Here is a 14,927-nt window from a genome sequence, read left to right on the forward strand (position 1 = left end):
TTGAATCTTTACATAAATCATAGGATGTACATTCACTAAAAATATAGAATGCATATTTATCCATTCACATTTTATTTGTGCATTGGTTTGTATGGTTTTGGATTTTGAAACAACTTTAAAAAATTCAAAAATAAAGAAAAGTATATAATATATTTTATTGCATTCTATACACTTTAATGTGCCTTAATTTTGCCCAAAAATATCTTGAAAGTTGTGAGAAAATAGGCTTCTCACTTCTTTCTACCTATCCCATCTTTACCAAGCAACAATATGTGCTTAGAGAACAGTTGAAGCTTACAACTCTGTCATAAACTTTAACAAATTACTTCCAAGCTAGGAGAAAATTTAAATTTTTCACACTAATGCTTTTTATATTATCTTCCCAAATTCTACCCAAGAACTACAAATACATTTTCTCCCTTGTCATAGAAGACCCCTACTACCCTTACTCTTCCATTAACCTGTATTTGATCCCTCTTAAGACACTTTCAAAGTCCTAATCTTATTAAACAATACTAAATTTGGAGACATGGATCAACATCAACTACAAAAGTGAATAAAAAACAAACAGTTCACAAATTTAATTAGTCCAAAGTAGATGTCTAATAAGCTTTAATATTCTAACATATCAAAAGATCAATGAACAACATTTATCACAATCAAAATTTTAAATGAAATCTAAAACAAAAATACATCATGAATTATATATTTAATTGTATACATCCATTTTAATATCATTATGGGTTGGTCCCAATCTCTTCAATTTAAATGCATGCATGATTATTGATCAACAACATTTATCACAATCAAAATTTTAAATGAAATCTAAAACAAAAATACATCATGAATTATATATTTAATTGTATACATCCATTTCAATATCATTATGGGCTGGTCCCAATCTCTTCAATTTAAATGCATGCATGATTATTGATTCCATTACTTGTTTGGTATTGAATAAAAAATTATATTATATTTATTTTATTTCCCACTTTTATTTCAATACTATTATTAGTCTCCATCTCAGGGAATGATTGTTCATTCTAAATTATGTGTTTGGCATACATTAAAAAGAATGTTTTATTTATTCAACTCCACACAATTGTTCTAATAACATTCTCAGTCTTTTCCATCTCTTTAATCGAAATGTACATATGATTTTTCATTTGGAATTATATGTTTGGTATATTAAAAAGAATGTTTTGTTTATTTAGTTCCTTACAATTATTTTAGTAACATTGTTAGTCTTCTTTATCTAAATTAATTATATGAATGACTGTTGATACTATTTTTCTTTTTTATATATTAACAAGAATAAATAGTTTTATTGGTTAGCATCTTTATATATAATTATCGATTATATTATTTATTTGGTATAATTTTACGAGAATTTTTAAGTTTTTTTAACTTGTAGGTTTCACATGTTTAGTTCATTAGCACTATCAATCCTAACATCTATGTGTGATTATAAGTTCTATCAATTGTTTGGTATAGATTAATAACCATATCTTATTTATATAATTTTATATATTTTGAGTAAAATGACATTATTGATTCCTATATGTATGTATAATTATTAATTCTATTATATACTAGTGTAGACTAATGAGAATATTTTATGTATATAATTAGACGCATTTAGTTAAATATCACTATTAGTCCCCATATCTATGTATGATTGTTAAATCTATTATTTGTTTGGTATAGATTAATGAAAATATCTTATTTATATAATATCATGTTCTTAATTGAATAACACTATTCATTTCCATCTCTATGATTCCATTATTATTTGTTCAGTATAAATTAATGGATATTTTATTGATCCAATAGGCTCATTCCTAGGAGGGTGCCCATCGAATTTTTCTAATAATCTGACATGGTTGAATGTTGTGAAAAATAAATTACACCATAAAAAATAAAATTTCCCACAGCCTGCACCATAAATTGTTGTGACTGCTCCAAAAATGGCACCTATAAAGGAGAAATCGAATGGTGGAAGCAACAACAATTAGGTGGTTGTTGTGCAAATAAGGAAAAAACAGAAGCCATGATCATTGTCCACATGGTCCGATGCATGTCCATCATTGGTTTCCCTGATAAATTCAGTCACATAGATGCCAACTCTATATATCATTACATTTTTTTTATTTTTTCCTTGGTAGAAATATAAAATTGTTTCTTTTGATTATCTTTATAAATAAAATTGAAACAACATAGTTTTTATTAACTTATTTTGCTTATTATCGGATAATTTTATACATTTTTTATAGTTCTCTTTTGATGTTGAACTTTCTAATTGTTTTTTTTTTTTAATCAGTAAGAGACTAAAGCCAAGGTTAATTCTTACTATATATTTTGATTAATTATTTCAATTATTAGTTATGCTTGAGTAGATTTGAACCCAAGACCTTCCAATTAAGAGGCTCGCAATTCACTGTCATGTTGTAGGCTCCTGCCTAAACTTTCTAATTTATTATTATTAGATAACTTTCTAATATATTTTAGATGGGAATTAATGTTGATTGACAATGAGGTATTAAAATAATCCAACATTGACAAGGAATATTATAAATGGATGCTTATCATGTGGGAATTTTAACCCAATATTCTTATATTTATGTGATAAATGTCATTTGTTTCTTTCTCCCTACCACATATTTCACAATTTCATATTTATTTTGTATTAAAAAATTACTAGAAAATAATTATAAATGTTGTAAAATTTAAAATCATTAGCAAAGTTTATGGTGAGATATAATTTCTCTATAAAATGATTAAAATATGTAACTCAAAATTATAATGAACTATACTTCTTATTGTCATTATACTTATTCTACTAAAAATATTTATTTATTTACATTTAAAGTATATTTTTTATATAATTTTTAAAATTATCTTATTAGATTCATTTTGTTAATAATAAGTCTATATACATAATAAATAAATATATACATAATAAGTCTATAAATCTATTTTTTAACAAAGTATTTATGGGCAATAACTTGTTAAGATTTTCTTATTTAAAATTTTATGAGAAAAGAAACGTATGAGGAAATGATCATTAGAGGGATAAGGAGATGTAAGGATAAATAAGGGGAGAGGAGGGGGATAGTGAGTAAGATATGGTTATAAAGGGAGAGGAAAAGAGGAAGGGGATGAGAGGGAGAGAAATAGGAAGAGAGAGGAGATGAGGGAGCTCAAGATATAAAATGATATAAAGATATATCAATAGTAGAGAGATAGATAGATTGTACATGAATTGGTAAGTAGGTAGGTAGTATGATGAGGAAATGAGACATAGATAGAGAGAAGGGGGTGGGGGGGGTAAAATAAGATAGAAATAGAGAGGAATAAAAGAAGTCATATATGTGTGAGTAAGAAAGATAGCAAGGTAAGGATATGAGGGTAGATAGAGAGAGTGAGTAAGTTAGAGAGAGACATGTGGATATAGAAATATAACAAGCCTAGTGAAAGAAATCTTAATCATAATCTACAAAAGGCCTTTGACTATGATAGAAGAAATTTTTTTAATAAAAAAACGTAGATAGGCTTCACAAAGACATAATCACAAATTGGTTGCAAATGAGCACAATCGATATGTTGCATTGTATGTTAATCTCACCATGGATAAGGAAATAAAAATGAAGAAGAAAAAATAATTGATGAAGGAATCGATGGGACATTGGGCACTGATGAAAGGGAATTTTTCTCACATATGAGACCACTATGTACTATGGTTGATGCAGAAGCACCTTGGGTCTTTGAGAAATATTGCATCGACCAAAAATATTTCTTGTTTTCTTTGCTAGCTTATTGTTTGTGAAGAAGTCATTAGTGCTTTTGATTCCTTGTTGTGTGTAGTTGATATCATGTTGAGGATCTAGATCCTTATCCTAATTGCATGAGCCCTAATTTTCCATATTTCTCAATTTCTGTTTCATTCTTTGTGGTCCCATTTTCCTATCATTTTTTACTAGCAAGGCATTTTTTTTTATTGGTGTGGTTTGCTATGCTTATGTGTTATCTTGCATAGTTTAGAGCCAAACCCTAATACAAATGTGGACCTACCTTTAAGTGTGTGTGATTTTATGTTGTCCTTTTCTTGGATTTTGGTTTTGATTAAGTAAAAATAAGTTTTGATTTTGGTTTACTCTTCCAAGACTGGACCTTTTTTGTAATTAAATGCTTGACTAGTTGACTTATGGCTTAGCTAGCTATTAAAGAAGCTTGGTTAGATGTAAGAAAGAATTTTTTTGGGAGATAATTGTTTAAAGAGAGGATAGAAGATAGAATATGTGAGCTTGGACTTCAAATTTTATTTTATATGTGAAGTTAAATAATTAAACCTACTAATATATTGCATCTAGCCTTGTGCTTTCTATTTTTATTTGATTTTGGTGTATAGCTTCTGCGTGTAACTCTAGGCATGGTAGTGTTGGTGGGTTAAAGTTCAGTTTATTCTCCCTTATTCATCCTTTTCACTTTCTACCTATGTCAGCTAGTATCAAAGAAGAGTTATTTCTTGTGGCTTGGATTGTAGAGAACCTTGTTGAATTTGGTTGTAGGGTGGAAGATCTGAATTCTAACCTATAACTTGCATAAGGTTACTATCTTGCAGGAACTATTTTCAAAATGGTTTGTGGTAGAGGAAATTCTAATAATTTTATTATGGACATGTTGAGGAAGATTGCAATGAGACTTGAAGTTGTTGACATATCATAGAGAAGAGGTGTACAATATGAAGATATTAGTGATGATGAAAAGGCAACATTGAATCCTAATCCTGAACCTAAGGTTAAACAAGATAAGGAAAGGATTTTGAGATTTTTGTCTAGGGAAAATGTTAGAACTTTTGTTGAAGTCACTTGTTATGATGGAGGGCTTGAGACTAATGTAGTATTAGATTGGATCATTGAAATGGATAAATACTTTGAGTATGAAGGTACTCTTGACTTAATAAGAATGTTAAGATAGAAACCACCAAGTTGAAGGTTCATGCTTCACTTTGGTGGGATCATTTGCAAATTAAGAGACACAAAAGGGAAAAAAAAAAGATTAAAACATGGTTGAAGATGATTGGAAAGATGAAGAAGTTTCTCCCTACTAATTACTAGGTGAATTTGTTGAGAAAAATGAAAGATTTGAAACAAAAGGGCATGAGTGTGAAAGAATATATTGAAGAATTCTACAAGTTGGATATCAAATTTGGACATGTGAATGATGAAGTTGAAAAATTGGCTAGATATCTAAATGGTTTGAGGAAATTGATTTTAGATGAGATCATCTATGTTAAAATGGACAATGTAGAAGAAGCATATCAATATGCTCTAAAGGTGGGAAAAAGACTAACAAAGAGACATGATCAAAGACAGAGAGGAAGAGGTGGAAGATTTCAAAAAAGTAGATCCAAAACATATGGAGAAAGTAGTAGATCTAAAAGTACAATGCAAGGTAAAGGGAAGTTAGAATAAAATGAAGAATCTATTGGTAAAAGAGGTAATTACACTAGAGGTAGCTATATTGGTTACTCTACGAATATTAATGGTCGAAAAAGAGAAGAAAGATCTTGATTTAAAGATACATGTTATAAATATGGTGAGAGCCTTCAAATGTACTAACTTTGGAAAGAAGATTAGAGGAAATAGTAGAAGAACTTTGGCTTGTGAAAAAGTTGTTGAAACACCTAATAAATCTAAAAAATGGTGAGAACCTAATGTTAAGAAGGATCTTGTGGAATGAATAAATTTATGGAGAACCTATTTTAAGTAGAATTTTTTTCAAAACTAGATGTAAGATTGCTAGAAAATGTTGCAAGGTAATCATTGATAGTGGAAGTTTTGATAATTCAGCATCTAGGGAGCTTGTTAACAAATTATAATTGTAGAGGCTGAGACATCCTAAGTCTTATCATGTTGCTTGGATCCATAAGAAGCATAAACTACTTGTAAGTGAGCAATGCCTTGTTAAATTTAAAATTCAAAATTATCATGATGAAGTCTTGTGTGATATTATGCCTATAGATTGTTGTCATACTCTTTTGGGTAGACCTTGGCAATATGATAGACAGGATTTGTATGATGGTAGATTGAATTAGTATACTATTTGGGTTGATGAAAAGACACAAATATTTTTTTCCTTTGGTAGAAAATCTTGATGCGAATCACTGTACCATAGTTAAAGTATGTTTGGTTGAAGGTAATTTATTTGTTAAACATGTGAAAGAATAGTATGTTTCTTTTGCTTTGATTCCTAGAAAGATTGAGAAGCAAGATGAGTTAGAACATAGAACTGAGATTGAATCCTTGTTAGTGAAGTTTCAAGATATTATTTCTTATAATGAACCATATGGTTTGCCTCCTATAAGAAGTAGTACAAGTCATTGCATGGATTTGATACTTGGAGCTAGTTTTTCTAATAAAGAACCACATAGATTGACACCTGATAAAAAGGTTGAATCAAATAGACAAGTGCAAGAGTTTCTTGAGAAGGATCTAATTAGAGAGTTTTTGAGTACTTGTCTAGTACCTATTGTGTTAACACTAAAAAAGAGTGGAGAATGGAGAATGTACATTTATTCTAGAGCTATAAACAAAATAACAGTGAAATATAGATTTCCTTTGCCTAGGATGGATGACATAATGGATAATTTGAGTGGAGTGAAATATTTTACAAAGTTTGATTTGAAAAGTGGCTATCATCATGTCAGAATTAGAGAAGGATATGAATGGAAAACTACTTTTAAGACCAATGAGAGTTTGTATGAAATGTTGGTTATGGATTTTGGTTTAACTAATGCACCTAGTACTTTTATGAGACTAATGAATGAGTTTTTGAAGAGATTCTTGGGTAAATTTTTGAATGTATATTAGGATGCCATTTTGATATTGAGTAAGACAAAAGAAGAACATCTTGAGCATATCAGACAAGTATAGCATAAATTAGAGGATAAGTTGTTGGTTAACCTGAAAAATGTTCATTTATGAAGGAAGAAATTGTATATCTTAGTTTTGTCATTTTAGCTAATGGTTTGAAGATTGATCCTGAGAAGGTAAAAGTTATTCTTGATTGGCCTACACTTGAGAATGTAGGAGAGGTGAGATCATTTCATGGATTAGAAATTTTTTATATAGGAAGTTTATCAAAAAAATTAGTTCTATTTGTAATGCTATGATTGAGACTACGAGAGGAGATGAAAAGGATTTCAAGTGGACACATAGAGCACAAAAGAGCTTCAAAACATTGAAACAAAAGATTGCAAAATTTCCTGCACTTGCTATTCCTAATTTTAGTAATTTTTTTAAAAATTTGAATGTGATGCTAGTGGAAGTGCTATAGGAATTGTTTTGAGTCAAGAAGGAAAACCTATAGCTTTCTTTAGTGATAAATTGAATGATGCTGCTAGAAAATATTCAGTTTATGATTAGGAATTTTATATTATTTCTCAAGCCTTGAAGAAATGAAGACATTATTTGATCCCTAAATATCTTGTGTTGTATAGTGATCATAAAGATTTGCATTATTTGGGAAGTTAGAATAAATTGAATTAGAGATGCATGAAATGGGTTGAATTTTTGTAGAAGTTTTCTTTTTCATTGAAACATAATAGTGGACAGTCAAACAAGGTTGCTAATGCTTTAAGTAGAAGAAGTAATTTTCTAACAAAAATGAGAGTCTAGAGGTACTTGGGTTTAAGGATTTGAAGTATTTATATGAAATTGATCCTAATTTTATAGAACCTTGGAAAGCTTTAAAGATCATATGGTGTGTGATAAGTGGATAGATTATTTCACTAAGGAAGATATGTTGTTTAAGGGAATTTAGTTGTGTATACCTAGAGGATCTATGAAAGAGAACATCATGAAGGAGAAGCATAATGGTGGATTTGCTGGACACTTTTGGATTGATAAGACAATGAAATTGATTTCAAAAACCTATACTTTTGGCCACAAATTTATAAGGATGTGCAGAAGATGGTTAGAGGTTGTAGAATTTGCCAAACAACAAAAGGAAATAGTTAGAATTTGGGATTGTATTCACCATTACCTGTACCTGATAAGCCTTGGGAAGATATTAGTATGAATTTTGTTCTTGGATTGCCTACAACTCAAAGAGGTAATGATTATATTTTGGTAATAGTTGATAGATTTTCAAAAAGTACTTGATGAGATCAATATGCTTAGAAAGTTTGAAACAAGCAACAAATGGAACCATACTAGAATTCCACAATATTTACATGGAAATGCTAACAATTTGTATAGCATAGAAACATACCAACAGTTGCCAAACATCCTCACTAACATATTATCCCTAGAGAAAAAGTTAGCACTGCAAATAATTGAATATCATAGCGAACACCAAACACAAGAACCACCACACATGATCATCCAGGGAATATCAGGTATAGGGAAATATTATTTAATTGTACCAATAAGAGAACCACCTAATAGTAAAGGACCCCAACAAAAGGACAATTATTGATGTTGACCCTAATAGGGATTGCTACATTCAACATGCACGCAACCACAATACAGTCAAAGGTGGGTGGATGATAGTTGGGTGGGGGGCATCATTTCTTCCACTTACACTTAAGTGCAGATGACAATATAGAATTTGATAGATCTATGCATTTGTTTTCTACTAATGAGGCCATAAAGTTACACGATAAAAAGATGCTAAAATTTTTGCATTTCCCCGTCACAATAAGCACAACAATAACTTGTGCAAGAAAAGACAATAGTCATATGTACGATGAACAACTAGAAAAATATGCATTTGTTTACAAACAAAAACATAGTATGCTTACAATGAAGATTTGGATAGAAGCAAGACTTGTTAATGGAGCTCTTGTTGAGATTACTAATATTATTTACATACCAAGTTATAAGCTACCAGAAATGCCCATGTATGTTGTAGCACATTTTGAGAATTATAATGGGTTGCCATGTAACCATGAAGATCCTAAATGTGTACCAATAGTACCTATCACTTTGAGCAGTTAGGGACAACTTCTAATCACCATCTCATGGGCTATCACTATATACAAATCCCAAGGGCTCACACTATAGAAAAGAAAAAAAAATTATATATATATATATATATATATATATATATATATATATATATATATATATATATATATATATATATATATATATATATATATATATATTGGCATAGTCGAGAGAAAAGGTCTGACTTTTACAACCATATCTAGAGTGAAATTGTTAGATGAACTCCATATTCAACCTACTTTCACCTTTGCTAGATACTCCAAAATGAAAAGTAATCTATATATAATTGTACGAAAAAAAGAGGAAGCTCACGTAAATCATATTGCACTTCAACCAAAATGTAATCAATCCAACCACATAAAGCAATAAAAATGGAAATGTTCTATCAAATGTTTTACCGAAACTACAAAAATTGATTATATTTAGAAACATGGTAATAACTATTCAATAATATCATCAAAAGTATACAAGACTATTGATTTAACCCTTGCACCTTTCAAGATGCAAGTGCTAGTTTATATAATTTCATACCTAATTCAAAAGCATGATAGATTCACATATCTATATATGATTGTTGATTCTATTATTTATTTAATATAAGATTAAGAAGAATGTCTATCTATATAATTTCTCACATTTTGTTCACTGTATTGTATGTACACAATAGCAGTATCCCTTCCCATCTCTTCTCTTTAATCTAATAGTTTTTCAAACAACATGCAACAGACCTTCATCACACTACCCACCAACCGAAAATTAAACTTTTCTTACTTCCTTAACTTTCCACATTGATTTCAATACCATTACCATTAGCAGTCCCCATCCACTTATTCCAAATGTATTTGTGAGTGTTGATTCCATCATATATTAAGTAGAAAACTTATTTTATCTTTGTGCTTCTTATCACATTAATGATAGTGGAATGTATGACGATGGAGGTGATGTGAGCCTCCCACCCATTTATTCACAAACGCATTTCATGAAGAATATGATGTGATATGAGCACTAATTATATGCACTCTCTGGACAATGCACGGTGGACCGTAAATGGCAAGCAGTTGCAGAGTTGGATACGTTTGCCCTATGCACGCGCATTTCATTGTCCATTCCCATTCATTACAATCACGGGAATTCAACGACAGTGGTCAGGAAAAATGAAATAAAGTTTAATGTGGTCCGCACACCCACATAAAAGTTAAATTCTCATTCTTACACTTCTGAAAGGAACAGATTATCATGATGTTACACGTTAGCAAGTTCAGATTTTGAGTAGAAATTCAACTCTTCTTTTTGTCTTTTGAACAGTGGAGAAGAGGAAAAATTAACTTACTTAACCCACTGACCGACCAGTTAGCATGCGTAGAGGCAACTTTTCATATTATAAAAAATATATTTACTTCATCAATGGGGACCCAATAAAAGGGCGGTGCAGGCCCATTATCCAGAGTCAAGGAAACAGAAGACTATTGCTTCTATACAAAGGATCAAATACGCATTTCATATATGATCCTGGAGATGGAGAATTATAATCATTTTATACAAAAATACGTAGAGATATCATTGGTTGAGGATCAAGTAATGTTTCTTGTCATGATCAAAAGATTCTAGTATAGATAGTTTTCACATTAAGCTCATAGTTCATAGTTTTTATAATATTCTGTCAATTTTCTTTTTCCACCATTTTGGGTCTCTCATGTTTCCAATCAGTCATATTTTTAGTCTCTACTAATGTACTAATTAAGGTCTCTACTAATGTACTAATTAAGGTACATAATGTCAATTTGTTGTTGTTGTTGTTTTCTATCATGAAATGTGGAGATTAGGAAGAATTGATGCTAAAAAATTTACTATATTTTCTACGAGCTTAGTTGTGTCCGTAATTGAGTGTTTGTTTTAATAGAATTGAGGAGAGATTTCAAGAATTTAATATTTCAAGACAAAAGATCAAATAGCCCATTTCATATATAATCTTTGAGATGCAAAATTATAACCAACCTATACACACAATTGTGAACAAATATTCTTAATTGAAACTCACCTAATGTTTCTTGTTATATCAACTGATTCTTATTGTTTTTACTTTAGATCTTTTAAGGTTTCCACAATATTCTACTAATCTTCCTTGTCCACTATTTTGGACCTTAATAAGTCTCCAATTTTCTTTTCCACATGTTGGGTTCTTTTAAGTCTCCAATTTGCCTTTTGCACTAACATGGTAATCAACTACTTATTTGATTCAATTTGGAAAATATAATTTTTTATTTTATAAGTTTTTAAGTTAGATATATATTTTAAAATACTTTTGTACCTTTTGTAATTATTCAAAAAACTTAAAATTATATCATTACGTATCTATATATTTTTAGAAAATTGTCATTCTTTGAGTTGGATTAGAAAGTGTTAGTCTTGGAACCACTTTGTACGGTTTTAAAAATTTCAATTCCCCACATAGATTAGTGAAATTTAAAATCATTTGATTATGTATCTATAGTTTTTTTTGTTTTTTTTAACATATTACTTTTTGAACTTGTGATTATTTGGAAATTATTTTATGCAATTCTAAAATCTTAAAATCTCCACTCAAATTGTTAGGTCCAAAATTATATTATTATGGGTTTGAAATCCCACTCGGACTATTGACCTCCTATTCATTTGCCATTGATATAGACCATTACATTCCATGAAAGAGACATGAACCAACTTTACTCTTACCTGGCAAGAGACATAAGACCATTTAATTTCTTATAAACAAAATTTTAAATGAAATACAAGGTAAATTCCAATGTTTTGGAAAGACTCATGATCATATTTGAAGTTTTCTTTTAGTATCAATGCTCATTAGATTTTTTTAGAAAAATTCTTCAATATTAATTTCAAAAGTGTTTAACATTACACATTAGAGAAGCTCATATACTTAGAATTTTTGGCTTGAATAAAAGGAGACACAGAGATGCATATACTAATAATATTGGGTTATTCTTTATTTCAATCTATTATCTTACTATCTAGAAATCTAGATTTGATAATGTTTTATAAGTAAAAAGTAATTAAATTAAAAAGATATTAGATAAGATAAAATGAAACGTAAAAACACAACTTTTCATGTAATAGACAACACAATATATATCTGAATGCATACTTATATTAAGAATTTCTTTCAGAACTTTTATCTCTTAAAATTTGAATGTAAGTACTTAAACTTTCAAACATTATAGATTTTATTAAAAAATAATAAACACACCCTTTTTAATTTAATATAATTTTGATATTAGAGAGATTATAAATATTTTACTTAAATAATCTTTAAAAATTACATAAATAATTCTAATGAAAATACTTAAATTCAGAGACTAATAATTTTTCTTTTTTTTATATTATCACAAACGCAATCATAAAAGTGAATAAAAATAGTCACATTAATATAAAACAAATAAATCAGATCTTAACAAAATCATTAGAAAGAAACAGCTAAGATTAAACATTACCCTCTCGATCAATTCCACTACCCTTTCATTATTTACAAACATATATAAAACTCTAATTCATGTCATCAAATTCCATATTAATATAAACAATAGATCCTATTCTGAGTGGCTGTAGCTTTCCCTCAAAATATTTGTTTAATTCTTTTTGCATAACTGTTACAGTCAAGTACAAATCCAGGAAAATATGATCTCAACCTAGCAGTGACGTTAATCTTGTCAACATGAGTCAAGCAAACAATAATATAACAATCAACCCACCTTAATTAACCTACTCTTTAACCGTAGTCTACATTCCTTCAAATACATAGAATACATATTGTATTATTTTTGGTGGGTTTTTGAAATGATTATATCACAAAGTTGATGAAAGCATCCACTTGAGAATTGGTATGGCTTGTTTTCTAGCAGAACATTATTTAATGCACAAAAGCAGTAGCTCCACTACCCTATATATCAAATCGCATTCCATACCAAACATCAGGCAAGAGTTCTTTTTATATACAAGGAAATCCAAGAATCAGGCCATAGCCCTAGATCAGAGTCTAGGCTTTAGAACAATTGTTATAGAGCTTTAGAATGAAGGTTTTCTAATATTGAAAAGTTTTTGTATGAACATTTCGGATCACATTCAGTGATTATCATTACAATAGTTGATAGACTATTCTATAAAGAATTATAAAACGAAGAACATCTGATTATTATCAGACCATCACAGTTTTCCTTGAATCTCCAATGGGTAATTGTGTGCAAAAAGGATGCAGAAGAATTTCCAAGGCTGAGGAGGAGGAGAAATTTATCAGTATTATGAAAGTTGATGGAAAGATATTGGAGTATAGTGCTCCTCTATTTGTTAAAGATGTGGTGGCAGATTATGAGTGCCATGCTGTTGTTGAGCCCGAGGCCATTAACCAGCAACTTTCTTTGACATATGAGCTCCTTCCTGGCCATATGTACTGTCTTGTTCCGGAGGAGAAGAGTCATGTGAAGGAGGAAGAGATGACTAAGGTTGAGACAAAGGAGATGGATGAGTCAAAAGGAGGTGTTGTGAGGCTCAAAATTGTGATAAAAAAGCAACAGCTAGGAGAATTGCTGGTGGCTCATAAGGGAATGTCTCTTGAGGATTTGGTTCTCCAAATACAATCTAAATCTCTTTCACCGAGGTCTGGTTTGGATGATTCATCTCCAAAGGCCAATTCTCCTGGTTGGAGGCCTTCTTTAGACAGCATTCCTGAGCTTCATGATGTTGTAGCTTAGATTATTAAACTGAACTTTTTTGATCTTGGTATCATTACAGTCCTTGATACATGGGCTGGATTTGCAGGCATGTGCATAGTAATAGTCATAAGAAAATAAATATATATAGAATGAAATGCTATTTTCTCTTTGTCTATAACTTTTTGTGGATTGTTTAGCTTCGTATATATGCATGGCAGATCCTTTGAAAGACAGCTGTGTTTTCTAGGGCTTTCTTTTGGCTATAAATAGAGAAGTAGTAGGATAGTTATAGAAAATTTGGCAATCTTTAGACAGCATGGGCTAAAAGAAAACTTGTTTATCTTGGTATTACCAATCTTGATACATGGGCTACACTTAACTTGTGCTATAAGAAAACTAATATAGACACTGAAAAGTAGATTTCTCTGTCTGCAACCTGTGTCTAGATTAATATACTTTTTATATATTCATGGCATGAAAGGCAATCAATTACTGTGATAAATTGTTTTTTAGGGCTTCTTTTGGTTTCATAGATCAGTTTTTATTCAGTTCGTTGTGTTATCATGAATAAGAAATGTTTCATGATCATTGAGAAGGAAAATGGAAAAACAGGAAATATTGCTAAGATTGTTTTTGAATTTATTGTGTATAGTTTTTGGTTTGCTGATGCCATGGATCATATTTCTTGATCTATTATCACAAAAAATTTATTGAATATAAGTTGAAGAAATATTATTATTAAGAATGTTTTCGATTAATCTTCTGTATTGCTGATGTTTGGATCTATTATAGAATTGAAAGAAAATCATTAAATATATAGACCAATGCCAGTTAAATTCCAATCAAGAGCTTAAACTAATAGATTTAATTTTGTTTTAAAACATGCACATATAGTAATGGAATAGAATACGCAGAATAAAGCAGGGCAGTGCAATAGAATAAGATAGAATAAAGTAAAAGCAGTGCAATGGAATAGAGTGGGTAGGGGCAGGTTATCATTTTCTACTGATTTCTGGTTAAATTATTAGAGGCTAACGTGGTGATAATGTTGATCAATACACTTTATAAATTCTGTTTAATATAATATTCGTTAAACAATGATAGTGTGTTGACCACGACAGACCCACCATTTCACAAGAACGGTCAGGACCTTGTGAGAAAGTTAGTAATATATAAATTTCGCTTGTTGTTTGAATAAGATCCTTGGAGGTAA

At 29.9% G+C, this 14,927-nt stretch overlaps 1 protein-coding gene across 1 annotated transcript; it reads left to right on the plus strand.

The window, feature by feature from the left end:
• The first annotated feature begins 12,852 nt into the window (after positions 1 to 12,852).
• On the plus strand, positions 12,853 to 13,892 carry LOC149530573 (uncharacterized). The gene has a single exon (XM_089810667.1). It carries the CDS (start codon positions 13,232 to 13,234, stop codon positions 13,751 to 13,753), a length of 522 nt encoding a protein of 173 aa, XP_089666793.1. The 5' UTR covers positions 12,853 to 13,231; the 3' UTR covers positions 13,754 to 13,892.
• The last annotated feature ends 1,035 nt before the right edge of the window (positions 13,893 to 14,927 follow it).

The sequence above is a fragment of the Cupressus sempervirens genome, chromosome 11 (genome assembly GCF_028749045.1).
Source record: "Cupressus sempervirens isolate cs-2001-9-10 chromosome 11, ASM2874904v1, whole genome shotgun sequence".
Taxonomy (NCBI): Eukaryota; Viridiplantae; Streptophyta; class Pinopsida; order Cupressales; family Cupressaceae; genus Cupressus; species Cupressus sempervirens.

What these genes read in the sequence shown, in the direction of transcription:
- LOC149530573 (XM_089810667.1), top strand. Translation starts at nt 13,232, where the DNA reads ATGGGTAATTGTGTGCAAAAAGGATGCAGAAGAATTTCCAAGGCTGAG.